The sequence below is a fragment of the Cyphellophora attinorum genome (assembly GCF_001299255.1).
Source record: "Cyphellophora attinorum strain CBS 131958 chromosome Unknown Contig3, whole genome shotgun sequence".
NCBI classification, from domain to species: Eukaryota; Fungi; Ascomycota; class Eurotiomycetes; order Chaetothyriales; family Cyphellophoraceae; genus Cyphellophora; species Cyphellophora attinorum.
The window spans coordinates 863,799-890,660 of record NW_017253231.1 but is presented as its reverse complement, the minus strand read 5'-3'; the positions used below and the strand labels follow the sequence as shown (position 1 = coordinate 890,660).

The following is a 26,862-nucleotide window of genomic DNA, read 5'->3' as shown; positions in this document are numbered from 1 at the left end:
AGGCCAGATTCTGGTAGCGGCCAATGGCATGAGTCAACGTGGCGAGGTGCAGGCGACTTGAAAAGCCGAGTAACAGCTCTCTTGGGTGTCAAACCGATCTCGAATAGTATACAATGAATGAAGCAGCAGCGCCACTACCTCACTAGCGACACTGTTGTGGTGGCAATTGCAGCGGCTGGGAGCGTGCCAGGCACGCATGCCAGTAGCCCGGAGATTACTGGAAAACGATGGCTATCTCCCGAGTGCCAAGACATCGAATCAAAAGGCGTGTCACAGCTTCCATTCAGGTAGACAGACGTACGTCAAGGTACTCCTGCCGTAGAATCCATCGCAGTCGCCGCTTGCGAGGTGGTCGCCTCACAAGAACACTACCTCGGACCATCCTGATGTCACTTTGTTGAGTAAGTAAGGCGCTGGAGACGCCCTTCCACGAGACTAGAGTCTCAGGGTCTCTCGACCTTCTAGAAGGTCTATAAACTTGTCGCATCTACTACTTCTCACACGTACTATTGTGCAAACCGTTGAAACTCACTGACAGCTACTCACACTGCAAGTACTGGAAAGATGGCAACAAAGATCTACGCAAACCCAGCTGCCAGGAACTGGACCTACGACACTCCACCAGACTTCACACTCGTTCAGAACTTTCACAAGACTCTCCCAGCTTACAGACCCACGCCCCTCGTGCCCCTGGAAGACATCGCCCGCGAGCTCGGCGTCAAAGCCGTATTCGTCAAAGATGAAAGCAACCGTCTCGGCTTACCTGCTTATAAAGTTCTGGGGGCGTCCTGGGGTGCCTTCAGATCGGTCACGAAGCGTGCAAATCTTTCACCTCAGTCGAGTATAGAACAAGTCGCAAAAGCCGCCCAAGGATGAAGGCTCGTCTTTACACAGCCACTGCGGGCAACCATGGACGGGCCGTCGCACGAATGGCGAAGATACTGGGTATTGGTGCGAACATCTACGTGCCTGGCGATGTCACAGACCAGCCGGTCAAGGACAACATTGCCAGCGAGGGCGCAGAAGTCATCACTGTTCCAGGAATCTTTGATCAGGCTGCAGAGGCAGCCGAAGAAGCATGCAAACTTGATCCATCCGGCTTGCTGATACAAGATCTGCCCACAGAAGGCGACACCGATGTCTGGCAATGGATCATTGAGGGCTACTCGACGCTTGTCAATGAGGTGGAATCTCAGCTGGCTGAGTCCAATCTGAAAGCATCGGTTATTGCGACACCGATCGGTGCTGGAACACTGGGACACGCGGTTGCTACATTTTGCAAATCCTCTGGTCGAAAGATTAAAGTTCTCACAACAGAGCCAGAATCGGCGGCGTGCTTGAACGACAACCTGAACAAGGGGAGGCATGAAACAATTCCGACCAAAAAGACCATCATGGATGGCATGAATTGCGGCACAGTCGGCGTGCTCTCGTGGCCCGTCCTCAAGGAGGCGGTCGATGTCAGCGTCACCGTGAGCGACAGACAGTGTCATGAAGACGTTGTGTACCTTCAGAAGCAAGGCATCAATGCCGGTCCGTGCGGTGCTGCACAATTGGCAGGACTGCGAAAAGTCGTGAGAGAAGATCCGTCATCTCTTGAACTTGACAAGGACTCCGTCGTTGTACTGCTGAGCACGGAGGGGAAGAGATACTACGCGGTGCCAGAGTGACGGCTCGTGACCGCCCAGCGATCGCGATGTCGGCCATGCGCGCCACTGAGAGCACATTGCTTCTCGCAGAAGTTGAGTCGAGTCATTGTGAACATATGCGCAACCAGTAAGCAGCAGGACCGATTTCCCGGAGTGCCATGAACATGCCGTCTTGGTATTATACTCCAAATGTGGGTACCTGCGATCGGAGGGCCATGCACCTTCTCCATCTTCAAAACTTATTCCGAGGTCGGCTTCTACGCACATCCATATAAAGTGTCATTTACTTCTGAGCATTCTCGTATACTTATTCATTAGGACTTGAAACATATTACTCTTCGGAGTTCCTGCATCTGGACTCGCCAGCTTTGCGTCGGGCGCTATCAGCTTACAACTCTGATATACCCCATACAGAAGGAACAACCCCACCCGGATAACATTTAGTAGTACCCCAAAGGACTTCCCCGCAGTCTTCGCCCACGTACTACAAACTCGGGATAATACCGCAAAAGTACACATACCCAGTCACTCGCCTCAAGCCGTACACTCGACTCACCCGGAGAACTCCAGCTATCATGGCTCCCACCAGTGACACCAATGGCGTCAACGGCCACAGCGGCACCAACGGCACTCATGCACCCACATCACTTCAACGCCCTACCTGCAACCCTTCTCCGGCGCCGCTACCCTCCGCAAGCAATTGGCCAGCCCAGACTCCGTCGTCTTCGCCCCCGGCATCTACGACGGCCTCACCGCCCGCCTCGCCCTCTCCACCGGCCACACCGCCCTCTACATGACCGGCGCCGGCACCTCCCTTTCCCGCTTGGGCTGGGCCGACCTGGGCCTCACCACCCAAGAGACCATGCTCTCCCAACTCTCCATGATCGCTAGCTTATCTCCAACCACCCCCATCATCGCGGACGCCGACACGGGCTACGGCGGGCCCGTCCAAGTTAGCAGAACGGTGGCTGCTTACGCAAGGGCCGGGTGTGCGGCGCTGCACTTGGAGGACCAAGTCGAGCAGAAGCGCTGCGGGCACTTGTTGGGGAAGCAGTTGGTGGAGAGGGAGGTGTGGTATGCGAAGCTACGGGCCGCGGTGAGGGCGAGGGATGGGGTAGGGAGCGAGATGATGATATTTGCGAGGACGGATGCGAGGCAGGGGATGGGGTTTGAGGAGGCGATGCAACGGTGTGAGGGGGCTGTGCTGGAGGGTGGTGCTGATGGGGTCTTTTTCGAGGCTATCCAGTCCAGGGAGGAGGCAGCGGAAGTTATCGCCGGGATTAAGAAGATTAGGGAAAAGGCGGGGCGGCATGTTCCTGTGTTGTTGAATGTGGTTGCGGGAGGTGCGACGCCAGAATTCTCGGTGGAGGAGGCGCAGGGGTTGGGGTTTAATTTGGTCATCTTCCGATGGCGTGTATGGATGCGGTGATTGATGAGTGTGGGAAGCGATTGGCAAGGTTGAGGGAGACGGGGAAGGGGGATACGGGGCCTGGGGTGAAGAGGGCTTTCAAGTTTGTGTGCTTTACAGGAGGCGATGAGATTGATCGGTTGGCAGGGGGGCAAGGCTTACGATAGTGTTGGTAGCAGATGGGATACACATGTTGAGGCTGTCGGTGTTTTGACAAGACGATGGTTGTGGCTCATGAAGGCGTCGCACTACTTTACATATATATTTGGGAGCACACGAACCGAGTCGTGTCATCCGGCGTTGTATTAGGATTTCTCAAGCTTGTCCTGGAGCTGACACACACATTTATGCTACACTTTTACCACGTGCCCTACTGGAACAATCAGTATCGGTCACTGCATGCTGAATCTCTTCGTGTTGAGCTGCCCATAGCAGGTCGGTTACATTCATTGAGCCTAGCCTAGCATCTGCGATATCCTGACACTTCAACTATGCCATCTCGTTCCGACAGGAGGACGTAGCCCCATGGCATACAAGCCTGACACCAGCAGGCCTGATCAGAATGCGATGAACTTTTGTTTGCACGAATAGCTGTCTCCACCTAGTGTACCCAAGCCTGACCACCTAAGGGGCCACTCACTTGGTGTGCCTTCCAAACGCACCTCAAAGGCTTCCAAGTGCTGCACGAATATTGTACAATGAACTCGTTGTCGTGTTCCTCCCACCCTGTTGAGCACGCGAGAGCCACTCCGTAAGTGATCAATACTGACGAGCCAAGTTCTCATCACTATCGATCTGATTTGGCGATCCTCTGAATCGCGTTCTCTTAACGGAGTTGATATCTCCGTTGTAGCTCTTGCTGGTATACTGTCCTGACGTAGACAGTGGTCGAGGACCAGATGGCTTCCGTGCCTGACCAGGTGAGTTCCTGATAGCCGCAACTGGGGACTAATGAAACATCTTGTTAGCTTGTTATTCCTTCTGGAGAAGTCGGGGTGGAGTGCTTACCTTATCGAAAGCCGGACTGCCAGCTCGCGCAGCGGCGACATGATCGACATAAGTCGGCTGTCGGCTCCCACTTGGAGGCTCATAACGACCTTTGGAGGTCGAGGAGGTACAAGAGGGTCGTCCTGAGGCTCTTTCGGTGGACGAGGTGGTCCTTGTCTGCTCGATCGCTGACTGGTACCGTCGTCGAAAATTGGACTGAGCTGTCCGCCATGTTGGTACCCCTGGTGAAGATCTGCGCCAGGCATTCCTGTCATAGCAGCCTGTGCTTCCCATTGCGAAGACGACACGGACCCCGGCGAGATTGGATCGTTATTGTCGTAGTACTGGGCTACTGAATTGAGATGATTCTGATAGCGCTCAGTCGGACCAGCGCGTGGCTGAGGGTGCTGAAGATTGACGCTGTTGCGGAAGCCTTGATACTTGGGGCTACTGTCGGACACCTGACTTGGGATCAGCGGCGACGGCGGTCTGTTCTCTTGAGTGCGGTAGCGCTCATCGCTGGTTAGGAGAGCGTCCTCGCCAGCCGGGTCGTAGTCATAGCCTCCAACGTTTGAGCCGGACTGAGAGACTTGAGAGTATGAACGTGGCTTTTGAAGGGTACTCGCACGGTAATCCCCAGAAGAGGCTGTCGTCTTCGACCATCTTGACACCATCTTAGGCAGCAACGACGAGGCAAAAGACTTGTGCTTACGTCCCGAAGATGTGTCGTTCGAGAAGCGTGGAGTATGCTCGTTACTCAGCGTGCCCTGTTTCGCATCGTGCATGGTTGGTGGGGTATGTACCGGCTCAGACGCGCCTCGGGTGAACTTGGCCGCAAGCGGTGTTCTCTGCTGATCCTCCGCATAGGCATCGTCGTAGTCATACTCTTCCTCACGCTCCATGACTGTGCTGACTCGGTTGCCGGGTTCATGGCGGATATTATAGCCTCTGTAGTCTGCTTGGCGGGACGAGTTGTTGGAGTGCATACCAGATCGATCGCCGGTTGAAGACGTCCCGGCCTGTCCTTCTGGTTCATACCCAGTGTCCGTAGGTGCTCTTGCGTTATCAGCAGAGTGAATGCTTGTCAGGCGTGGCTCAACCACGTGACCGTTCTGTTGAGCTCGCATATCCTCAAAGCCGTCAAGCAGTTGAACAAGCATTGATTCGATGTTTTGCAGCTCTTGAGTATTCTTATTGCCCAAGCCCATTACTCGCCGGAACACGCTTCGCCGCTTGGTGGAAAGCTCTTCTTCATCCAGCGTCGGTGTTCGAGTGACTCGCGCCGATGCAGGCTGAGGCCGTGGACCACCAATCGCCTTTTGTGTCTGCTGATGCTGCTTTGAGTTCTCCTCGAGCATGTTTTCTCCTTGTTCAGCCATTAGATTCTTCATATCTTCGAAGGAGTTGCGCATTTCAGCTGCCGTGCGAACCAATGTGATCAAGATTTCCGTGTCTCGGGCATTTCGCTGAGCATCTCTGACGGTCAAGTGATCCATCAGAGCTCTGATATCCTTGTCATATATCCGGTCAGTAGCACGACCTGTAGCGTTATCGTATAGCGGTGACATGCCGTGCGAGAGTCCACTAGCATATTGATCGCGCTTCTGGGACGTGAAGGGATCATTGTCGAGCGCATCATCCTCGTAGGCGAGTTCTTGCGAAAATGGCAGACCTTTCGGCACGAGTTGCTGCTTGCCAGGAATGATCGCAGGCGAGGGAGCGTTTGCGCCTGTCTCGTAGCCTTCGTCTTTAGCACCTGGCGGTGTCATTTCCATGGCTCGATTGATGTAAACATCACGCTTCTGTTCGGGGCCATGGCTCATTGACAGAGGCTCAGGCACGAGTTCAGGAGCAGTAACGCCAAGTGAACGGCCCGTTCCTGGAGCCAGAGGCGACTCTATGGGAGGAGGTGTGGGACCATATGGCCAGTGACTGGTGTCGCCTGGGGTATAGCCCATTGGTCCCTGAATGACAGACGGATTCGTTGTGATCTCGGACTCTGGAGAAGTTGCATCTTGAGCCTCACCGTTGGTGGCTTCTGCGGGCAGGGACGTCTTGACTGGGATGACTGCAACTTTTTCAGAGCTTCTCGGATGCGATTGCGCAAAGACGACTGGCGGCACAATGCCACGTGTAACATCTCTCGGATCGCTGTGTGCTGTGACATCGTGTTCATGTCTCAAAGGACTGCCGCTTCGTCTGCCAGTGCCGGGGGTCATCACGCCACGCAACTCGGGAGATCCCTTGTAGCTTGTTGTCGGCGAATAACCTGCTCTTGACTCTAGCACAGACGCTTCGACGAGAGATGCGACAGCTGACTCTGGACCTTCGGAGCCGTTAATGAATTCTGGGTTAGCAGCAAAGCCGTAGCCAACTTGTTGACCTGCTGTTACCTTGTCGATGTAAGGAGAGTCGATGCTGTCATCTGTTCGGATGGATCGAGCCTGCGAGACTCTAGCGTCGCTGCTAGCAAAAGAGTCGCGATTCGCATCTTCGAGCGAGTCTAGGCCCCCAACGTCTCTGGTCACTGACGTCGATTCCTCCTTGTACGGCTGTAGGATCTCGCTTCGATTCTCGAGCTTAGGCCATGTGGGCGATTAGCTGCCTTGATCAAGTCAATGCTGTTGGCCGACGAGTAGGACACCTCCGAGATGTCGTCTACACGTCCTACATCTTTGTTCGGCGAGGACAGTGTTTCGCGGCTCCGCGCTTGGATAAGTGAGTTTCGTGTAGGCTCTGTGGTCGCGTAACTAGCTACACTCTGGATCGGACTCAAGCCGCGGCGGATTGGATGCTGCTGATGTAGATTGCGCTCATAGGCTCTGGCGCGCTCCGGATCTGTGAGCAAACCATGGCCGACGAGACCATAGCCACCACCAGTGAAATGACTGTCTTCTTCATCGTCCTCATCCACATCGACGTCTTCACGAGACCCTGACAAATCGCGGTTAGAGAAGTTCCCGTGATGCGTGCCGAGCCCCGTCTGTATACTCTGAGCTGGCTGTGGGAGATCTTTCTCCACTGGTGTTTGCGATGGGGAGTCTGACACAGGAGACTGTAATTCGCCAGGAGAGCCACGGGCAACCCGCCGGACATCACGACGAGTGGGAGTCATTGTACCAGCGGTGTTCGAAGACAGCAGTGAACTGCGAGTCAGGGTCGAGTCGACCTCGCTGCGGAATGGCATCGGCGGTACATTATGCTTGTAGAAGACTTCTTCGTCCTCGGCGATGCTCTCAGTCCGTGTACTCCGGCTCTTGCTTCGCTTCTTTCGTCGCTCGCGATGTTCCACACTCGAACTTGAATCATGATGCTTCAGCGCAGCCGCAGTCAGAGCTGCTCCAGCAAGACCTGCTGCTGCTGCATCTCTGGCACGGTGGCTCTTCCGTGACTTTCGGGCTTTCAGATCTTCTTCGACACTGACGCTGCTGATAGATTCGCTTTTGTCGTAGCTCCGCTCGGAAGGTGTGTCGTCGACAGTTTTGTGACTTCTTTCATGTCTTCTGGAGCTGGAAGATACACGGTGCTCGTCCTTAGTGCTGCTCCGCCGCCTAGACTTGCCAGAGCTCTTTCGCTGTGAGAGTTCTTCTCGAGAGATGCTGCTCTCAGACAGATCTGTCGGGTACTCCTTTCGATGCTTTCGATGCGTCGCGTGCTTTTGTTCGCTTCTTATTTTCTCCAACTCAGGTATAATCAGTTTGCGAATGGCATTTTCGACAGTCTGTATGAGTCTAGGATTAGTGGAGGACACTTGGGATTGACCGGAGCGAACGGATCGGCCATCGTTGGATTTCGGCATGTCTGAGACAGCTGAACCGCTGATCATGCTCGAGCCTGTGATCGAGTCATCCTCGATGTGTTTGGCTGTTCTTCTCCGGGGCCGGCTTGCATCGATCTCGTGGCTGGCAGATGATCGTCGGCCCTCCGACGTAGTCTTCAGCCCGCTTGATCGTGGCTTCGCCGCCAATTTCTCAATGACTTTCTGGGTAAGCAGCCGGTCGCTGATAGGGTTGCGATCCGTTGGCTTTTGGTTCTCTTTGCCGGAGGTTCGCAATCTTGTCGCATCGATGGCTGTGTTGGACACACCCAGCATGCTATCGGCTGGCATTGAGGATACATCAGATTCTGGAGCCATGAATCGAGTTGGCGGTGAGTCACTCAGGACCGAGATCTCGCTTGGTTGCTGAAACTCCGGCTCGAAAGGCCTCGACAACCGCTGTGTCGTCATGTTGTAGCCTTCTGAGTCGTCTGAGCCCAGTCGGTGTAAAGAAATGCTGTTATGTCGCAGCGTGGCCGGTAGCGAGATGTGCTCTGTCGGCGTCTGCTGCAGCTTCTTCGATCCAGAAGGAGCAACTCTTACTCTTATGCTAGGTTTTCGTTCGGGGTCGGAATTGTTCTCGAAGTATTCGATCAGTAACGAGGCTTGGGATTGCTGCGCAGGATTTCCTTTCCCAAGGTGCTTCAGTGATGTCGGGATGGTGATAGGAGTTCCGTCGTCTGGAATGGTGTGGTGGGTACGATCGGTGAGCCTCGAGAGGTCAGTTGCAACGTCTTGCTCCGGCGATGGTGGTGCTTCGTCGGCTGCGCCGATTGAAGAGTCTGTTGGAGCAGGCAAAATTGGACGTCGGTCGCTCAGGCCCATGTCTGGGTGAGCACTAAGTCGTGCTCGTCATTGGAAGTGGTCGGGCAGGAGCTCTTGAGAGTCTGCGATGAGAAAGATATCGTTGAGTGCGTCGAGTCAGGGGCGCAGCGGTATTACCTGCGAGTCTTGACTTTGATGTATGCAGGCGAGAGGAGTAAGGGAACTCGATAGCAAACGGTCGAGCCGATCTTTGACAGTCCAACGTAGTCGATCTCGCTTGTGGTGGTTGAATGGTGGTATGAATAGTCGAGGTTGCAAGCAGTGCCTGGCGGTGTCACTGCATCGATGTCTACGATATTTCGTGGTCGTGAATATTTGTGAGGCTGGTGGGGCTAAGTGTAGAAAATCCCAGCCACGCGGCACTGGGTGCGATGAAACAAACGACAACGCTTGCAATTTCGGGACGAAGAACTCGGCCTGAGACGATGATGAACTTGTGTCAAAGAACGTTCACCGCAGTCGCTGTCGTGAAAGAGATGCAGGCGACTGGGGCAGATGGAAGATGATGGGAGCAGTTCAATTGTACTGTATGACCGCTATGCTCTCGGCTCTCAATCAGGCTTCGCGGGCCTGCCGCCTGCTCCACAGAGGGAGTAAGCGCCTCTAAGTGCTAAGCTTAACTACTAGTGAACTTGTCCCTTTCCAACCTTTTCTTGACAATCGCTTTGTATCGCAAGATGAAGAAGTCATCACTCTGCGCTGCGAGCACCTATACATGAAAGCTTTCGTTGACTGACATGGGCCGATATATTCTGTAGCATTGATGTCGATCAGGCTCTGACGTTCTTGAGGAGAACTTGTACCAGTGCCGACTCGAGCTTGCAACTGGAAGTTTGCTCCTCCTGGCCGTTTGACTTTGGCTGTGAATCGAACCGTTCCGCAAAGGCCAGAGCAGCTCAATGCCATTTCATTGGTACAACACAGCACGCAAAGCGCGGACAGCTACTTGTCGCAAATAGGGACCACATCTATTTCGATTGACCGCCCTTCTTCGTGCCCAAGACGTATGCATGACAAGCATGCACGATAGCGATAAGAAGCTGATCTGAGGTTCTGGTAGGTCGGACAGCCACGATATCCTGGCCACTCGTGAGTCTGGTTAGGCTTCTCACTGGTCGCCCCTAACTGCGTCCGTTGCTACTCCCTGGGCTGCTCGCTAAGCTCCAGATGGCCACAGCTGCTATGGATGCCGTCCCACGGACGGATATGCTGCGATGGCGCCAGAAAGCAATGCCGCTGCGACTTGAATTCGACTCGGATAGAAGTCCTGACAATCACGTGACAAATCCATGTATGCGGGTCGCGGTTGCCCTGCCGACTCGATCTCCAAACTTTGATTTGATCTTCCCCAAACCTCATCACGAATCAGCTTCGTCCATCGAGACGTCTTTGTAGCATTAATTTCATAGGAAACGATCGGGTAGGTACAGGATTGATAGAAGACGACATGGCACGTTTGGCGGTTGCGGCGAAGTTGGTTGCGGGAGGTGAACACAATGACAACAGCGCTGGGTTGCGCAGATCGCCTCGCAAGAAGGCAAACACTGTACGAAAACAGACCAGAGAGCTGTCGCCAGAACCGACTCCGCGGTCAAGTGAACCGGCAGCTCGGAAAACATCGCGAACCACCACCAATGCTGTGAGGAAAACAGCAAAGTCGGCAGCCACTTCAGGACTCCAAGAGATTAGTCTGCCGTACACCAGCGACGTGGAGGAAGTCGAGACAGTCATCAGCAGTGCGCAGCGACTGAGAGCACGGCCACCGCCGAGCGACATTGATGCGATTGCTTCTGAGCTGGACAGCCTTTCTCTTACAAGTAGGGACGGCCGCAAAGGACATTCGCAGCGACGTGGCGTCCAGGCAGTGAAAGTGCGGTCACAGCAACACTACACTAGCCGCTTTGTATTGAAGGAAGCAGATTGTGTGGACGACTATTCCGATACAGCAGAGAATGAAGACGAAGACACAGACCTCAGTGGGTTCATCGTCGACGATGATGCTGAGCTGAGCTTTCACCAGACGGCTGAAGACAGTTCCGACACTGAATACCAGGCAAAGCCACCAACAAAGCCACGACGTCGTCTTCAGCGTGGACGCCGGACGATCATTGACTCGGAGTCGGATAAGGAGAATGACTCTGAAGCGGAGCTGGCAGGCGCACTGAACAATTTACGTGTTGGCGAGAATCGGAGAACAAATGCTGGCAAGGCAACGCCGGAAGTCATCGACCTGACTTCACCGTCGCCAGTGATTTCGAAAGTGGGTCCTGGCTCCCGACCCCCTCCTATGGGCGATCCATTTTCTTCCGATAGTGGAGACGATGTCGAGGCTGGTGGCGACTCGACCTTCCCACAGAAGCTGCCCTCCCTTTTCGATTCACTTCTGCGACTCTCGCCCCCAAAATCTTCAGATTCTGCTGTTCCTTCTGCCCATCCAGAATTGTCTCCAAAGAGGCATATGAACGATAGGACTGGTAGTGCCATTGTAGAACAGAGACCTCATACGCCGACTGGGCCGCGAACACCACCTCGCCTGAAGTCTCCATCAAAACTTCTGTCTCCATCGAAGAAGAAAGGCAACCTCCGCTCTCCACATCGTCAATCCACCGACGCATTCTGGGACTTGCATACAGTTAACGACTGGGTCGACATCAACAGCCCTAAGAAAGCACCAATCGATTCACCACGAAAGAATCCTCTTGCTCGTTTCGCAATCTGGTCCGACGGAGACGAGATGGTTGGCTACAACTCCTCCTCCTCTTCTCCTCCGAGCCCATGCGCTTCACCTACTAAGCCTCTTGCGTCACCTGAGAAGGCGGCTCAAGCAGCACGACTTGCAGAGAAGCGAGCTGAGAAAGCCAAGCGCGTTGCCTTTGATGCAATCAAGGATAAAGTCGCGAATGATCTCCTAACTTACCTCGACAACAATATCACGGGAGGCAAGCTCAAACAAGCGAGCGCTTCCACAGGCGGCGTCCGCATCATTTGGTCAAAGACTCTGCGCACATGCGCAGGTCGCGCCAATTACCTCAAAAAGGTCCAGCCTGGCATCGCGCCATCGCCACCATCAAGTCCGAGAATGGGCGCCAGAGTCATCACCAAAGACGAAATCGTCGCAGCTTCCCCCACCAAGTCAGTCGTCCACTATCATCTCAACATCGAGCTCGCTGTCAAGGTCATCGATCGCGAAGAACGCATTGTCAACACTCTATCTCACGAGTTCTGTCACATGGCATCCTACATCATCAGCAAGCAACTGCAGGATCAGCACGGACCCGACTTCTGGTTCTGGGCCAATCAAGTCGTTGCATGCCTGCGCAACGCTGTTGTTCCTGTCCCTGACACCACCAATATGTTCACCATTACCAACAGTTCCGACTACGCTCCCACTCCACGCCCCTCCTGGCGCGATGTCGAGATCACTACCTGCCACAACTACAAAATCGACTACAAATATGTCTGGGTCTGCATTGGCCGCGATCCGCAAGTCTTTTCTGCTGTTCAAGAATACCTCAACATCACCCCCAACCCGGCTGCGCAGGGATGTGGCGCTAAGTACGAACGGCACAGCAAGAGTCTCGATACCGAGAAGTCGCGTTGTGGCACGTGCAGAGGTTTCTTAGTTCAGGTCAAACCTTTCCCGCGCAAGACGAGCCCGAAGAAGAAGATGGTCGATAACTTCAAGATCACGAAGAGAACCGAGAGCAGTGGTAGCGAGAAGGAGCGCGGCCTCAGCGGCAGCAGTCAGGGCAGCTTGGGAGGTGTTTTGGATGCTATGGTCGACGTGATCGACCTCAGCGACTGAAGCATTACAGCTCAGTTCAGGACACTACTGTTCAAAGAGACATTCAGTGACTGAAGGTGCATCTCGCAGCATACTGCTGTCCACGAAACGGCCTTGCAAGCCTGTCTGCAGCACACAATGAGCAGGGAGAACCACCCACTGCCAGAAAATCTTTGTGCGTCCAGTCTTGGCAGTATGTTTGCTTGCTAACGTTCAGAACAGGAGGTGTCTGCCTATTATGGGCGTTGGTCTACCACAATAGGAATTTATCCCCATCACCGTGGCGAGCACAAAGCTTATTGAGACCTCACTTGTTCAGATTTGAAGCATACTCTGGTGTTGTGGAAAGGGATCAAAATGGGCATACTGGCATACAGAACTTGAGCAATCGATTGAGCGAGGGCGCAGGCGACGGTCACGATTTGTACGGCTCAGGAGGCCTCTGCAGGTGTGGTCTTGAAATGTTTGAGTTGATCGAAATCACTGCAGTCTAGCTACTGTGCAGGAGTCCTTCAGACTGCCTATGATTGCGGCGGGCGAAATAACGAAACTCCTGAGACCTGTCCTGTCCTGCCTGCCTCTGTGCCTATTTCTCGCTCGTGTTGTGTGCTTTGTCGAGAGGCAGTGAGCGACTGATGCATCATGAGCAGAGGTCTGCCGATGGGATGCGACTTGATCCTCCGGAGGACATGATGTAATCATGCGAGATCTGGGGTGTGCTCATGATGGCGTGTCGTGCTTCGGGCGATGCTTTTTGACAATTCGAGATCGTTGCCAGATGTGCGAGCTGATGTCGCTGCTCTTCAGGCATCGTCCACGCTGTCCACGATCTTCTCCAGCTCCTCCTCAGATAGCTTCGGTCCGTCGCTGCCCCCCAGCTGGTAGCGATACTCGAGTGAGTCCACATCGATTGTCACGTCGTAGAGCTCGAGATCAACGATCCCGGCCTCGAATCGAATCTTGAGCGCAGTCCCGTCGTGGTACTTTGGCGGTTCCTCCAGCCATACTTCGGGCACGATGAGAACGTTTGAACCGTCTGAGACCTTGTCCGGATGACAGTACCAGAAACCTGCTGAAGCAACTACGCGAACATAGTACCCCGGTTTCTTTCCCGCCGCTATGACATAGCCCAAGAAGTGATCGTTCACTCCACGAACGTTATCAAGGACAAGAGCCAGCTCGCCGGGCTTGTAAGTGTCAATTGTTGCGTTATCGAGGACATCATAGCCGAGCAATTCCAAGGCTTGAATTGCCTTTTCAGTGAGGCTGCGCTCATATGTCAGTGGCATTCGCGCTCCGAAGATAGTGTGATGTGAGAACCTACGACTGAGGAATATCGACCTTATGATAACTGCTTGGGGCCATAATCTCCGCGATGTCGCCTAGCTTCGCGACCGTCGTGGTCCGAGAAGGGTTGGGGATGGAAGTATCTGTAGATGAACTTCGAGAGAGGGGAGATGCTGAGATATATATAGACTTAATTCGATCAGGCCCTGGCATCGTGAAGCCCGCCAGGTCCTGCTGTTAATAGCGAAAGCAGAAGCAGTGAATAGCTTTTGCAAGGTAGTGAGTTATATCTGAATGTGGTCCAGTTCTTGAACTTGAGTTTCGGCTCAATTGAGAGTTCGATCTGGTCCGAGGCGAATGTCGTTGTCTCAATCAAGACTCCCTATCAATTATCACGATGCTGTCGTTCTCCAAGTCTGCTGAGCTTATCTCAGCGCCCTCCTCAGTCGAGATCTGTCGTCGATTTGATGCCGATCCGTGCTGGGCAACTGGACAAGCGATGCTCCGCGGCCCACTGACATCTCTACCACTCATCGACACTGTCCACGATCGCCGCAAGATCATTCTCAGCCAACTCTCCCTCCATACGCTCCAAGTGATAGTAATACCGTTCGGTTCGGTCGTCATATCGCAATCCGTCCACACTCAACTCAAGCTTTGTTTTGGCGGTGAACTTGATGGTGAGACTCGTGTCGACGAAATACTTTGGTGCCGGGCGTACTTCGTCCGAGTCCGTGACGAGAAGGTATGTCTCAGACTCGTTCAGCCGTGGCGGGCCGTTGTCAATGAAACCTGCGTAAGCTAGAACATACACGGTTCCATCGAGGGTGTCGCTGTAGCCTGCCAATACTATGTAGCGATGCGTCATGTCATTCTGCGCCGGGTTCCCCATGACCAGGTCACCTGCGGTAGCAGTTTCCACGTTGTAGCCGAGCGCCTCGAGAGCTTTCTTGCCCTTGTCTTTGAGCCTGCGAACTGTGAGTATTGGACGTCGTCAAGATCAAGACATATGAGGCGTCTTACACTTGGGGAATCTCGATCTTGTGCAACTTGCTAGCCATTTCGGTATTCGAAAGAGCTGGGGTTGTCCTTCGGTGTGATTTAGGTGGGTGAACTGTGTCGTGATAGTCAAAGATAACCTGCAACATCGACGGGCGGACGAGCTATTTATGCTCAGTCCGGCCGAAGGAAGACATGATTATCATGAATACCCAACAGTGACAGCACAGTGACAGCACAATAAGATGCACTGAATCAACTGCAGGACATAGTGAAGTTCATTTTGGTCTCAAATGAATTCCATTGTCTTTCTCGTGAGAGTCCAAATCGACCACCGTCCATCCGCCGTATCGAAAGTCACGTAGTCGTGGCGTTACAAAGGGCGGCCGACTGCGGACTGATTTTAGTGATCGATCTGATGAGCTCCTACCTCAGAGTCCTTTCGTGGCCGGTCGAGTGCTGTAATTGCGCTTCTGCCAGACGGTGCACCGGCTCCTCCCGCACATCTCATGAATCCCGTCAGAAGTGCCGGCAGCCGCCGAGGAGACCACTCAGTAGCTGATGACATGATCCACAATCTCGTCGAGCTCCTTCTCGGATAATTCTGGGCCATCACCATCGTGTAGCTGATACTGATAGTCCATCTTCTCAAATCCCACAGAGTGTACAATGGTAGGCAGTAACACCGATCCTGCAGTCTTGATGGCGAGTTTGGTTTCTGCAAAGTACTTCTGTGGGCGCTGAAGGTCGTCATCGAAGACGACAAGAAGATCAGACTTGTCGTCCAAAGAAAGTGGATATCCATCATCAGAGCGACCTGCGTAGGCAACCACCACAACGGCGGCGCCACTCTGCTTACTTTCTCCTGCGACTATGACATAGTAATACTCTTCGGGTGAGATCGAGCGTAAGACACCCGAGTTCCAAGTGTCGCCGCTCCGGTCGGCAAGGCTGCGATCGTCGACTTTGTACCCAAGGTGCTCGAATAGCGTTCTTCCTTTGCGGATAAGGCTATGTAATCGTCAGTTCAAGCTTCATAGCGCTGTACATGCCACAGAAAGTGTCAGTTACGTACGCTGGTGGGATATCAATTTTGTGGTACTTCTTCTCCGACCCATTGGCAACGATTCTGTCGGCCATATTCGTTCAAGTCTTCTTAGTCGACAACGCAATCTCGGTACTTGGATCGATATCTCTCATGTGTATGCGACTAGCGTGACGATGATTTGGGTGAGAGGATGGGACGTTTCCAGTGGCGTGAAAGAAGAGATAATTGTTCGCAGACGAAACAAGGCAAGGTCGGTCACGATCGGTGCCAGAAGAAGACACGGTGAATAATCCAGCGACAACTTGAAGCGGTCCAAGTCCTGCTGAGGTTGTCAACTGAGACTCAAAAAATTTCGCCTCCGGTACTATGGTTGCTCCTGACGACCATACGACCACACCTTTCTGTCATGGGTGAGCTGCACTGTCGTCAAAGCCGCGCCATCCTTCTGAACGAGGCTTACGGTGTTGCAGATCGAGCATGAACACAAATAAAGCACGAAGCTGGAAACTCGGCAGCTGAGTGTGGCATCGCGTGCTGGTATACCAAGCCTGATTTTTGCAGACAGGTGGGAAGTGAGCTGATGAGTTGAGATCTCAGATGGTCCTTGATTGCCACGAGGCCAAAAGGGCTGTTCTGTGAAGAAGGAAGCGAGTTTCCGAAACTCATTGCTCGCCGAAACCCGAGTCCTAAGGTTGTAGGAAGTGGCGTCAGCGCCTGAAAGCGTCGAACTGAAGTTCCATTGATCCAAGCCGGTCCAAAGCCACCACAGTGTCATCGTCTGAGGGGCATGTCGCTGCGATTCCAGAATCCCTTGGTGATCCAGCGAGTGAGCTATCCGTGCCATCCAAGCGCCAATACTTCTGTGACTTCGTGTCTGCGCGAAGCATCACAGCATCATCACTCTGCCCACCATACGATCGAGCTGCTCCTCAGAGACCTGTGTGCGATTGTGATCCATGATCTCATACACCCACTTGTCACCGTCCTCGTCGCGCCACACGTTTCGTACTTCGATACTTAGCTCCACTCCCGCCACGTCCATTGCTAAGATCGAGCCATCAAAGTACTTCGGTGACTCGACCCACTTGGCACCCTTAGAAGTCCGTAGTATGTTCTCCTTGGGAATGCGGTACGATCCATCCTTGGTTTTGGCGGACTGTGTATAGACGTAGAACTCATCCGTTTTGTCATCGTCTCGAGTACCTCCTGCGACAACGAAGAAGTAACTTCCGCTATGCGATCCTGGCTCGTCTTCCTTCAACACGAGATCACCGGAAGCCCACTTCGTTGAAGAGCTCCACGTGTAACCAAGCGCCTCCAGAGCCGTGCGAGCTTGATTCATGAGACTGTGTCTAGGTCAGTATAATGAACGATAACCGAATGCTAGGTGGTACCTCTTCGGAACGGGGGCGTTGTGGTGACGCATGGTTCCAAAACATTCGTTGAGTCGACGCCGGTCAGTAGTCGTGTGATATGGATCGAGCAAAGATGTTCGTATGCGAGACGGAATGTTGAGATGCACGCCGAGGAAGGTGGGAAGGTATATATAGGACAGAGGCGAGTCTTATTCAAGGCATGCCAGTGAATAGCCACGGCCGTAAGCGCCCTTGAGATGAAAGCCATCCAATGAACCAGATGTCATCTAGAATTCGAGAGGAGAGTGAGCTTGCAGTGATTTGATGTAGGGAAACTTTTCTTATTCGATACCCGGACCCGACTCATGATGATCGGAGCCTGTGAGGATCATGGCATGGGTTTGTATGGCCACGTAAGTCTCATGGTCTGGTCGGAAGCCAGGACACAGACAGAGGGTATTTCGCCAGTGCCGGATGTTGTTCTCCGACGACAAGACGCTCAGAGCAGGCCGTGACTTTGCTTGAACACCACCTATTGGCACATCAGCCAACAACAGTCGCCGACTATTCCTCATCATCATAGATGACTTCTTTCGCGATCGCGAAAAGCTTCTCCTCGTTTACCTCTGGCCCACAAGCAGTTCCGAGAGTGTAGACATAGGAGTCGTCCCGAGTCTTGATATCATGGACGATCATCGGAAGCTCCACACCTTCCTTTTCAATGATGACCGTCGTGCCGTGAAAGTATTTCGGAGGCTGCCGCAGAAGAGCGCTACCAACGACGTATGAGTCGTTGCCTGCATTGAACTTCGGCTTTCCATAGTCATATCCCTGTGACTCAGTTGAATTGTAGTATGCTGTGGTCACCATGTACATCTTGTCGTCGGCCCCGTGTCCTGCAGCTATGATGTAGCAAAACTTCATGGCCGGGTCATCCGCAGAGCTAGCTCGGCACACGCGAAGATCGCCCACCTCGTCCTGGTTCTCCCACCCCGGAAAGTAATTGAAACGGTTGAGGATGTCGCTCCATACTCCCACAGACTTGGATTCGCCTTAGCATATTGACACAGGAGAGCAGGGGAGGACTTACCCGTCAGAGATATCAATTTTCATAGGGTTCTGCATATTGCGATAGTCGGGAAACTGACTAGATTCTCGAGGAAGACGTATGAATCTGAAGGCCGGGACTAGAAACAGATATATACCTCTTCTGCTGCCGCTTGAAAGCGGGTAGCATGAAGGGTCTTATCCAGTGAAGCTGTCTTTCTGGAGGCGTGAATGCTGAGTCCAAGGACTTGAAGGAGAACGAGCGAATAGGCAATGTCATCGGAATGCCATAGTCTAAACTCGTCGCAAAATAGGCGGTGTTGCAACTGCACCCAGCAACTCAAGGAAAGACGCTCACAGAGGTGCTTTCGAGATACTGTCACCAGATCTAAGCCAATGTTGCCTGCGGCATGTCCTATCGAATGGGACGGAAGTTTGCGCTGCGTTGCACATCGGTGGGCGAGAACGATCAGTGTTGTGTCATCTCAGATACGCCGGATGACGTGGCAGATTGTGATACTGTTCAGTCAGCAGAGACTGCTGTGCTGCTATCGTTGTTCTTTTTGACGGCTCCGGCGGCGAGGGCTGGATAGCTAGTCCAGTGGTGAAACGCCCGATTTGACGGCTCACTCCATACCGAAAAGGCCAAAGTCCTTGATGTCCAGAGTCGCCACAATCTTCTGCAGGACCTCCTGCACCACCTTCTCCTCCGCATCCACATTCTCCTTCTCGACCAGCTCCTTCAGCGGCATGTTAAACCGAACACAAAAGTCAGTGCCATACTTCTCGAGCCGGACGACCAGCTGCCAGACTTCGTGACCACTTCCTTCATTTGTGGCGTCTCCTGCCACTCGACCGGCAATGCACTCGGCGCCTTCTTGTCGACTTCGGGTGTCACGATGCTTCCCTCTACCAAGTATGCCGGAAAGCTAGACAGGCTCTCCTTCGCAAAAGCCGGCCTGGGAAGCGCATTCAGCTCTCCTTTCAGTCGATCAGGTGGCGCAATGACATCGTTGAAGTGGAAGTAGAGGGCAGCTGGATCGGGTTGCTGGACGTATTCGTTGATTTCGAAGATCAGTGAAGTCAATGTCTTATTCGAGAGGAAGACTTCCTGGTGATCGGGGATTTGGCGGATGTCACTGGCGTCGATGTATGTGGTTGGAAGGTCGACTGTGATAGCGCCGCCGTAGAGGTCGTGGGTGGCGAAGGAAGTCATTCTGCCCCGAGTATCTATGCTTCAGGTAGGACAATGCCCAACACTCCCGGCGCAGTCGTAGGACGAGTTATATGTCCAGTCTGCGATAGGCAGCAATACCAGAGGACCGCAAAAAGGATTTAGTCAGCCACGAAATCGACTCATGCACTTGATCAGTTGCTCATCGTGCTTCTCTACTGGCCAATGAGAGTTGGCGAGCGTTGCCTACTTAGTACTGAGTCAAAGGGCCAACAGAAAAGCACAGTCTCGAAAGCATGTGTCTTGGCGCCTGCTGCCTAGCAATTTGGGATTCTGCTAGCACATTGACAGGCACTCCGAGTAGGTAAGAGTTAGCAAACAGCTTGTAGAGGTGTGCTGACAGGTCGTCCGCGCTGAGAAATCGACCTCCCCAGGGTTCGCGAAGGCAGCTCAGGAAGCGAGGATTGCAGGCGAGGTCAAGATGCCTTGCTGCGCTTCAGGCTCCCGCCGCGCGCCGTAGTCAGTCCCATTCGGGCCAGCCTCAGGCACTGCATTGCAGTGAACTTTCCACATGCTTGTCCTCGAAGCTGCACCCACAACACGGACTGCCACGCAGCTCAAAGAACTGGCTGTGCTGCTCTGCCATTGCTCAAAGTTTACAGCAACCTGAAAGGTAAGTTCGTGATGACCTACCGGGTCGGGACGATGATGCCGCATCCCAACCACCCGACCATGGGAACAACCTGGTGGCTGGGCTGCTGCGCACGCGTATCAGCAACATGGTAAGATCCTGGGTAAGACTCATCTTGTGCTTCGTCGTCCTCGAAACCCCAGCACACTCGATTCCAAGCATATTGTCGACATCTCCAGAGATAACAGCACCACTGCAAGCGACATCACTTACTGCAGTTGCACTACAAAACACCCACTTTGAACCACTCGGCCCTGTTTCAAACTCCCCCAGAAAATCAACACACCGCAATGCCACTCGCACTCGCCCCCGACGGCAAAGGCTGGGTTCGCGTCCCACCACCGCGCCGCCGCAAACCCACCGCCGTCGACACCGCCGAACTCATGAAGACCCCGCTCGCCTACTTCGCCTGCACGCCCGTGCCATCCTCAAAACCGCGCATCCCAAACATCCCAGTCTACACTCTCGACCCCAACGAGCACACGCCTCCGGGCTCTGCTGCCACTGGCAATGGTCGTCCACGGAAGAAGGCCGCAGGGCAGAGGGCGGCTAGTTCGCCGCATCATGGCCATCCCTACGACGAGGAATATGGGTACAGCGATCACGACGATAGCTATGATGTTCATCCACACCATCAGCAGCATCAAGGGCGCCGCACTCGACCACCACCGCAAAGCACGATCTCGCACGAGCGAGTCCGGCCGCGTCACACGCCCGGCGCGGTGATAGCGGCGCAGGCAGCTTCTGCGAGATCTGGTGGGTTGGGATCGTCGCCGCCGAAGCCGAGAGCGGCGACGACAACGAGTGCGGCGGGAGGAGGAGGGTATAGCTATTGGACGGGGCCGAGTAATAAGGCGAGGGCGCCACCGCCGAGGAATTATGGGGGTGATGGTGGGAGTAGCGTTGGGAGTGGTGGGAGCGGGAAGAGCGCTAGGTGGGCGAATGCTACGGCACCTTTGGCGCTGTAGGGTGGTTGGGACGCAATCGACGATGGGTGTTGGTGTTGGCTTCAGCTTTCTGCGAATTGACAGTGCTGGTGGTGCCAGGTGCTTCCAGTTGTGGAAAGATCGCAACGGAGGAGTGTGCCATTTGCGTTTGCTTCAGCTGTATATATGTTCTGTGCATAATTCGTACGTCAATCTACATGTACCACCATGTTCAAGTTTCGGGCAGCCCGTGTTCATGTAACGATTGCATAGAGCCACGTCGAAGAAAACGTGCTGGTCAACCGGTCGGTCGAATGCCTCGAAATATATTCGCAACCAAGCCCGCACGTCAGTGTGCTCTGCCTTCCCAGGCCAGACGGATAGGTTGCGTCAACCGGCTTTACTTTGATTCATTAGTCGTGCGGTATGTATCTCAGACAGCCTCAATGCGATACATCGAGTCTACTAAACAGAGGTGCTGGCAACGGAGCAAGAAGAAATGCGCATTTTTAACATACTGCGAAGTCGCTAATGAAGTGTCCTAAGGAGACCTGTCCAATCCATGGCTGAAAGCTCAAGGCCCAATGCTCCCTTCCATGCACAACACCATCCATCTCTGGCGTATTCTCAAAGGATCTACAGCATGATCATGGCCATGCCAGACGCAAATGCAACGCCCAGGTACAGCGCAATCGGTGTGAAGCCAAATGTGCTGAAGTGCGAAATGCTAGCTGCGCCATTGCCACTGCCGCTGCCTGAGCCAGAGCTACCACTGCCGCCGGAGCCACCGCTGGAGCCGGTACCCGTAGGTGCCGAAGTCACGGTGGCCTTGGCCATTCTGGCCGGCTTGAGAGACCAGCGCAGCGCAGTTTCCGGTTGGCTTGGTCGCGGACTGAGTAGTTGCGGAGCCAGAGAAGTCGCAAGCACTGGCAGCGTTGCCCTTGGCGCCTTGCTGGTTGTAGTAGACGTTCAGCGCCCAGCCGAGCTGCTGCTGCGGGTTGCACATGCCGTATGCGCCATAGTCGCCGCTTGTAGCGTTGGCCTGAATGCCTCGCAGACAGTATCGCCGAGCCCGCAGACGATTCCGAAGAGTTCGCCAATCTTGTCTGTGGGAACGTTGTTGGGCACGCAGGTCAAGGCCTTGTACATGCAGTCACACAGCTCCACGTTAGGGGTTGGTGGGAGAGCCGAGGCTGCTTGCCAATCACTGCCCACTGCAGGACATGAGGCAGCAGCGGTGTTAGTGGGAGTGTAGCTGGCTGAGTTGATGCCCGTCGGAGAGATAGAGGCGATCTCAGTGGCGAGGTTGTTGAAGTCGTCGAGAGTTGAGACAGAGTTGCCGTCAACGGTAACAAGACCTGAAAAATATTAGCTTGGGAACTGCAGAGGATTTGGAGATGCTTACCGTAGTTGTTCGCCTCTTGGAAATACATGTAGACAATGCCACCGGACCACACTCCCTCCATCTCAGGTCCATACAGAGCCGCCACTTCAGTGAACATACGAGGCTGAACCTCGTTGCAGCCATACTCAGCGAAGAAGACAGGAATGTTGAAGTTCTCGAACTCTTTGGTACGCTGGTCATAGCCAGACTCGGTGTAACTGGAGTCTCCGCACCATGAGTAGATGTTGTAGCCCCAGAAATCGACAGCATCTTCGGGAGAACCGCAGTCGAAGTAGTTGGCCAGGTCCTCACGGATGCCAGCATCATCGTTGGTGGCGTAGCCAACTCCGATAGTGCGATATCCCTTCTGCTTGATATACGCCTTGGTGTCCCGGACGGCAGCCTTGACAAAAGCACTGGCATCGGTGTTTGTGTTGTTGTTTGAAACCTCATTGCCGGCAAAGAAGCCCAAAGTGTTTGTGTACTTCTGCATGTTGTCGACTACCGAGGTGTATCGCTCGTAGAGGTCATCGTTCCACGAAGGGCTATCTCGGATGATAGAGTCACCCGGCGCGGACAGATCAGCGATGACATAGATGCCTGCATTGGCCAAAGCAGTCATACATCCGTCATGGTCTGCGGTCGGATCAATGGCGTAGACACGGATAAGGTTGGTGCCGAGCTGGACGAGATATGGGATATCGCGGTTGCAGGCGTTGGTATCGGCGAGAGGGTCGGTGTATGTGCTCGCGTTCGAGCTTGCCGCGTTAGTAACGTTGGCAATGTAGTCTTGCTGGTAGGCGACGCCTTTCATATAGAACTGCGTGCCATTGTTCTCGTAGAAGAACTTTGACCCCTGTTGCCCAAGATGTCAGTACTGCTAAGCGTTGGTGGAACCGAAGCTTGGGAGGCATGGCGTACCTTGATAACGATAGATGGAACATCTGCTGCGACGGCCGACTTGGCGAAGAAGGCGGCGGCAGCCAGCGCAGTTGATAGAACGCCGGCGATCTGCATTGTCGAGACGTAGCAATTTTATTGTAGTACAACCTGCAGTCGGTTGAAGGTTGAACGAAGTTGGTAGAGACAGGGGTTCAGGGACGCGCTCAGGAACACGTTCCTTCCGTTATCAAGTGAGAGACTTCCAAGACAGTCTAATCAGTTCTAGACGCAGTGACGACAAAATCAGCGATTGTAGTGTTGCAAAGCAACAAAGTCCGTGTGCAAGACAAAGGTCTGAAGTGAAGTGCAGGAAACACAAGATGATGCGCAGTCTGTCAGGAATGTCAGGCAAGCCTTCGTAGCATTTATTTTCTCGCGTTCAATATTATTGAGAGGCTACCAGCCAGCCAACTAGCTTTTACTCCGCCGTTGGTTCCGTTCTCCTTTCTGTGTTGGGTCTTTCTGGAACACCATCGTTGTCCTTTCCCTGCATTGCGTATTACTCGAGGGCTGTGCCACGCTGCTCCTATCGCCACAATCTATCGACTGTATTCAACCTGCACGAGACCCTGCGCTTCTGCATACTATATACCTGATCATGCAGGTGCTCGAGGAGCCAAGGATCCCTGCCAAAAAATTACGAGAACAACAAGAACCTCAAGTATTCAATTGAGATCTTCTCAGGTGTAACTCGTCATCATGCGAATTGTTCTATTTGAGGCCCATTGACGATCGTGTCTTATCGCGCTATCAACTACGCTCGTCTTTGTGCTTGTCAATGCTTGGTAGGACTTGGTTCGCTCGGACCATCTCTGGTTCGAAACAGCCTTGGCGGGATTCGTGTCGCAGACGCGTGGACGGAGCAGCCGGAAATCATGATATCGAATTTTTGCGTTGCTCGACATTACTTTGGGCATTCGCATGCTTTGTGGTTTCTTCGTCCTGTGCGATCGGTGCCAATTTTACCGGCGTCGAAGATGCTTGCGCAGAAGTTGATTTGCGATTGGAGGTGTGAAGATGGGCAGGCTTCCCGATGATCTTGCCCTGTCGGCTATTTTCGTGATGTAGATGATGTTCTCGCGCCTCTTCCTCAACGGCTGCTCCGGAAGTTGCTCTGCCTAAACAGCATCGGAACATCCACACCAGCGGGAACCCGTTGTCGCGTACATAGTGCTGAGCCGTGTAGGTATGCTGCTGGCGCATTCTGAGACATACGCCGGCTTGCGAGGCGATCTGTTAATGCGTGTCCCGCAGTATGGCCCGCGAAGCATGTAAGCACGTTCAGGTACCAGGGACTCAACGAAGAAGTATGGCTCTTGAGTCTTGCATAGTCGGGCACTTTCTGCTATGCCTCGTATGCTACATTGCTATAGATGGCTACATGAACCGCTTGAGGCGCGAAGCGAGTCTCGGCGGTTACTAATGGTTAAAAGATCTCGAACAACGTGCTGGCTAAGTATCTGACACTCTTTGCACCACGTTCTCATATTCTGTACTGTGGTGAGAGGAAGTCCTGTGTACTTGTTGTTTTCAACCTGCCGCTTCGTCCAATGTGTCCTCGGGCATGTCCACGTTATCATGAGTGCAATGCTGCCACGAGTGCACTGAGTGCACTGAACGTGATGTTATGCATGTCTCGAAAATGGAGCCCCGCGGCGAGCAGCGGCACGAGAACGGTCATCTCATTTGCTGGGATTTGGAAATTTGGTTTGCGGTGCTTGGAAGTTGTTGAGAACACTCATAGGCTGATTAGCCGGACCAGCTTGCCCCCTATTTTGCTGACCCTGTCACTCGTTGAATATGGAAACAACCTTAACCAGACACTCGCCACAGTCAGATCGTCGATATGGTCCCACCTACGGAGTGCTAGGTTTCACCAGTGTTCTTCATCTAACGGCTATCAACCGCTGGTTAGGAATTCCATGAGCCACAGATGAACAGATTTTTGCTGTGCTATCAGTGTTTCCAAGCCTTATGCTGATAGGAAAACATCGTCAACGCATCATCGATGCACGGCAGACCACCGAAGCGGCGAACACGGAACAAGAATCCTGACGATCAAGCAAATTTGGTGCATTTTGCTATCGCAATGCAGAGGTCTCGCAGCATGAACACGGAATTTTGCAGAAGTCGACCTCCGCGAAATGAACGAAAAGGATCCACAATGCCGATGTCCGAGCGAGCACAGCCTCACGATTCGACGTAGGCACTGATAACATAGTCCAAGAGAGGCGTCTACGATGCCTTAGTGCTTAAGCGCTGTGAGATCGCCTGCTGGGCAAGACGAGTATTGGTGACCATGATTCTTTGCCCCGCGCGAACAGAGACATCTGGGCTCATCATATCTGGTTTTGGGTGGCTCGTAAACCTGATAATGATGCCCGGGAATTTTACTCTGTACGGCAAATAGAACAAGATCGCCACCATCTTCCTGCACCTCCTCTTGCGTCTCGGGATGTGACCATGAGAAGCTATGCGTGGTCGCTCAGCAGTCGAGTCCACGAGCGACTACTGGGTACCCAGGTGCTTTTGACTGCGTCGTGCACTGCGAGTCTGCGAACATATGGTCGTTGATGATGCTCTAGAATAGTCGGTGGAATGCAAGTTTGTCCGTGAGAAATGCATGTTTGAGTTGCAGATGGAGCAAAGCTTAGCCTATCACTCGTCTCGCTACTGGTCGGCAGGCTCGGCTGGCTGCAGAACCAGGCACATTGACTCTGCGAGAACAAGCATGGGTTGCATGGATGCCATGGATATGGCCCCGACCCCTTGTCCACACCGAGATCAACCCATCATCTCCCGTGTTCTCCCCTGGAACTGCTCCTCTCCAGGCGTCCACCTCGTCCGTCTCATCGAAATTCCCGTTACATTTTGCACCTAAACTCAATCAGTCGGTTCCTGCCTTCTCCTATCCCAGCTTTTTCTGTCTACTCAACTTTGGTTCCCTCCTCTACCAGCCTTTCGTCTCACGATCGCTTGTCTTTGTTCTTTGTACCGGCCTCCCCTCTTCTTCTACATTCGTTTGAAGAAGGAGGAAAACAAAGAAAGACAGAAACTCGTGGCACCGAGTGACCAGCCTTGCAATTGAAATCTGGTCTGCACCTGCCGCGCAGTCGCGTCTTGCACCACTGCGCCTTCCGCATTGGCTGAGCAACCAGCTCCCTCACCCCTTCATTCGTTTCACAACAACAACCTGCGACCGCTTCAACCTCACCCAACACCTTCTTACACACCTCTCCGCTTGCAAGATTAACTTGCAGACATTCGTGTCTTGTATTGTGCTCGGAACATTTGGGCAAAGAGTTCGATCTTCGCCTGCAGCTTGACGCTCATTCTTCCGACTCTAATCGACTCTTACCAAAATACCTCCTAATATCTCACCTGCCGATCAAACGATTGGCAGCCTGCATATTCCTGGAAACAAACACCAATACTTGCATATACTCATTAATTGGCTTTGATGGGTAGATCTTGAGGTAAATTCTAACCATGAACCAACGTAAACAAAGCCTGTAAACTGACTCCTATCAAGTGTACAG

The 26,862-nt window shown here is 53.4% G+C and overlaps 11 protein-coding genes across 11 annotated transcripts; 3 read left to right on the top strand and 8 right to left on the bottom strand.

The window, feature by feature from the left end:
• Window positions 1-564: 564 nt before the first annotated feature.
• On the top strand, window positions 565-3,078 carry AB675_8605 (2,3-dimethylmalate lyase; the record flags this gene model as incomplete). Its single annotated transcript, XM_018149065.1, has 3 exons — window positions 565-841; window positions 895-1,658; window positions 2,266-3,078. 3 exons carry the CDS (start codon window positions 565-567, stop codon window positions 3,076-3,078), a joined length of 1,854 nt encoding a protein of 617 aa, XP_018004620.1.
• Window positions 3,079-3,883: 805 nt separating this feature from the next.
• Window positions 3,884-8,686, bottom strand: AB675_8604 (uncharacterized protein; the record flags this gene model as incomplete). Its single annotated transcript, XM_018149064.1, has 3 exons — window positions 3,884-3,998; window positions 4,066-6,609; window positions 6,678-8,686. The coding sequence occupies 3 exons, from the start codon at window positions 8,684-8,686 to the stop codon at window positions 3,884-3,886; spliced, it is 4,668 nt and encodes a 1,555-aa protein (XP_018004624.1).
• Window positions 8,687-10,133: 1,447 nt separating this feature from the next.
• AB675_8603 (HMG box-containing protein C19G7.04) lies at window positions 10,134-12,491 on the top strand (the record flags this gene model as incomplete). The annotated part of the gene is made up of 1 exon (XM_018149063.1): window positions 10,134-12,491. The coding sequence occupies one exon, from the start codon at window positions 10,134-10,136 to the stop codon at window positions 12,489-12,491; it is 2,358 nt and encodes a 785-aa protein (XP_018004173.1).
• A 782-nt stretch (window positions 12,492-13,273) lies between these two features.
• Window positions 13,274-13,835, bottom strand: AB675_8602 (uncharacterized protein; the record flags this gene model as incomplete). Its single annotated transcript, XM_018149062.1, has 2 exons — window positions 13,274-13,736; window positions 13,795-13,835. The coding sequence occupies 2 exons, from the start codon at window positions 13,833-13,835 to the stop codon at window positions 13,274-13,276; spliced, it is 504 nt and encodes a 167-aa protein (XP_018004244.1).
• A 445-nt stretch (window positions 13,836-14,280) lies between these two features.
• Window positions 14,281-14,818, bottom strand: AB675_8601 (uncharacterized protein; the record flags this gene model as incomplete). The annotated part of the gene is made up of 2 exons (XM_018149061.1): window positions 14,281-14,725; window positions 14,781-14,818. The coding sequence occupies 2 exons, from the start codon at window positions 14,816-14,818 to the stop codon at window positions 14,281-14,283; spliced, it is 483 nt and encodes a 160-aa protein (XP_018004317.1).
• A 489-nt stretch (window positions 14,819-15,307) lies between these two features.
• Window positions 15,308-15,896, bottom strand: AB675_8600 (uncharacterized protein; the record flags this gene model as incomplete). The annotated part of the gene is made up of 2 exons (XM_018149060.1): window positions 15,308-15,767; window positions 15,832-15,896. The coding sequence occupies 2 exons, from the start codon at window positions 15,894-15,896 to the stop codon at window positions 15,308-15,310; spliced, it is 525 nt and encodes a 174-aa protein (XP_018004408.1).
• A 794-nt stretch (window positions 15,897-16,690) lies between these two features.
• On the bottom strand, window positions 16,691-17,230 carry AB675_8599 (uncharacterized protein; the record flags this gene model as incomplete). The annotated part of the gene is made up of 2 exons (XM_018149057.1): window positions 16,691-17,150; window positions 17,199-17,230. 2 exons carry the CDS (start codon window positions 17,228-17,230, stop codon window positions 16,691-16,693), a joined length of 492 nt encoding a protein of 163 aa, XP_018004274.1.
• A 493-nt stretch (window positions 17,231-17,723) lies between these two features.
• AB675_8598 (uncharacterized protein) lies at window positions 17,724-18,284 on the bottom strand (the record flags this gene model as incomplete). The annotated part of the gene is made up of 2 exons (XM_018149056.1): window positions 17,724-18,183; window positions 18,250-18,284. The coding sequence occupies 2 exons, from the start codon at window positions 18,282-18,284 to the stop codon at window positions 17,724-17,726; spliced, it is 495 nt and encodes a 164-aa protein (XP_018004360.1).
• A 548-nt stretch (window positions 18,285-18,832) lies between these two features.
• Window positions 18,833-19,422, bottom strand: AB675_8597 (uncharacterized protein; the record flags this gene model as incomplete). Its single annotated transcript, XM_018149055.1, has 2 exons — window positions 18,833-18,946; window positions 19,027-19,422. 2 exons carry the CDS (start codon window positions 19,420-19,422, stop codon window positions 18,833-18,835), a joined length of 510 nt encoding a protein of 169 aa, XP_018004503.1.
• A 939-nt stretch (window positions 19,423-20,361) lies between these two features.
• Window positions 20,362-21,039, top strand: AB675_8596 (uncharacterized protein; the record flags this gene model as incomplete). Its single annotated transcript, XM_018149054.1, has 1 exon — window positions 20,362-21,039. One exon carries the CDS (start codon window positions 20,362-20,364, stop codon window positions 21,037-21,039), a length of 678 nt encoding a protein of 225 aa, XP_018004589.1.
• A 594-nt stretch (window positions 21,040-21,633) lies between these two features.
• On the bottom strand, window positions 21,634-23,398 carry AB675_8595 (1,3-beta-glucanosyltransferase gel4; the record flags this gene model as incomplete). Its single annotated transcript, XM_018149053.1, has 5 exons — window positions 21,634-21,748; window positions 21,801-22,039; window positions 22,078-22,355; window positions 22,403-23,237; window positions 23,303-23,398. 5 exons carry the CDS (start codon window positions 23,396-23,398, stop codon window positions 21,634-21,636), a joined length of 1,563 nt encoding a protein of 520 aa, XP_018004651.1.
• Between the last annotated feature and the right edge of the window lie 3,464 nt (window positions 23,399-26,862).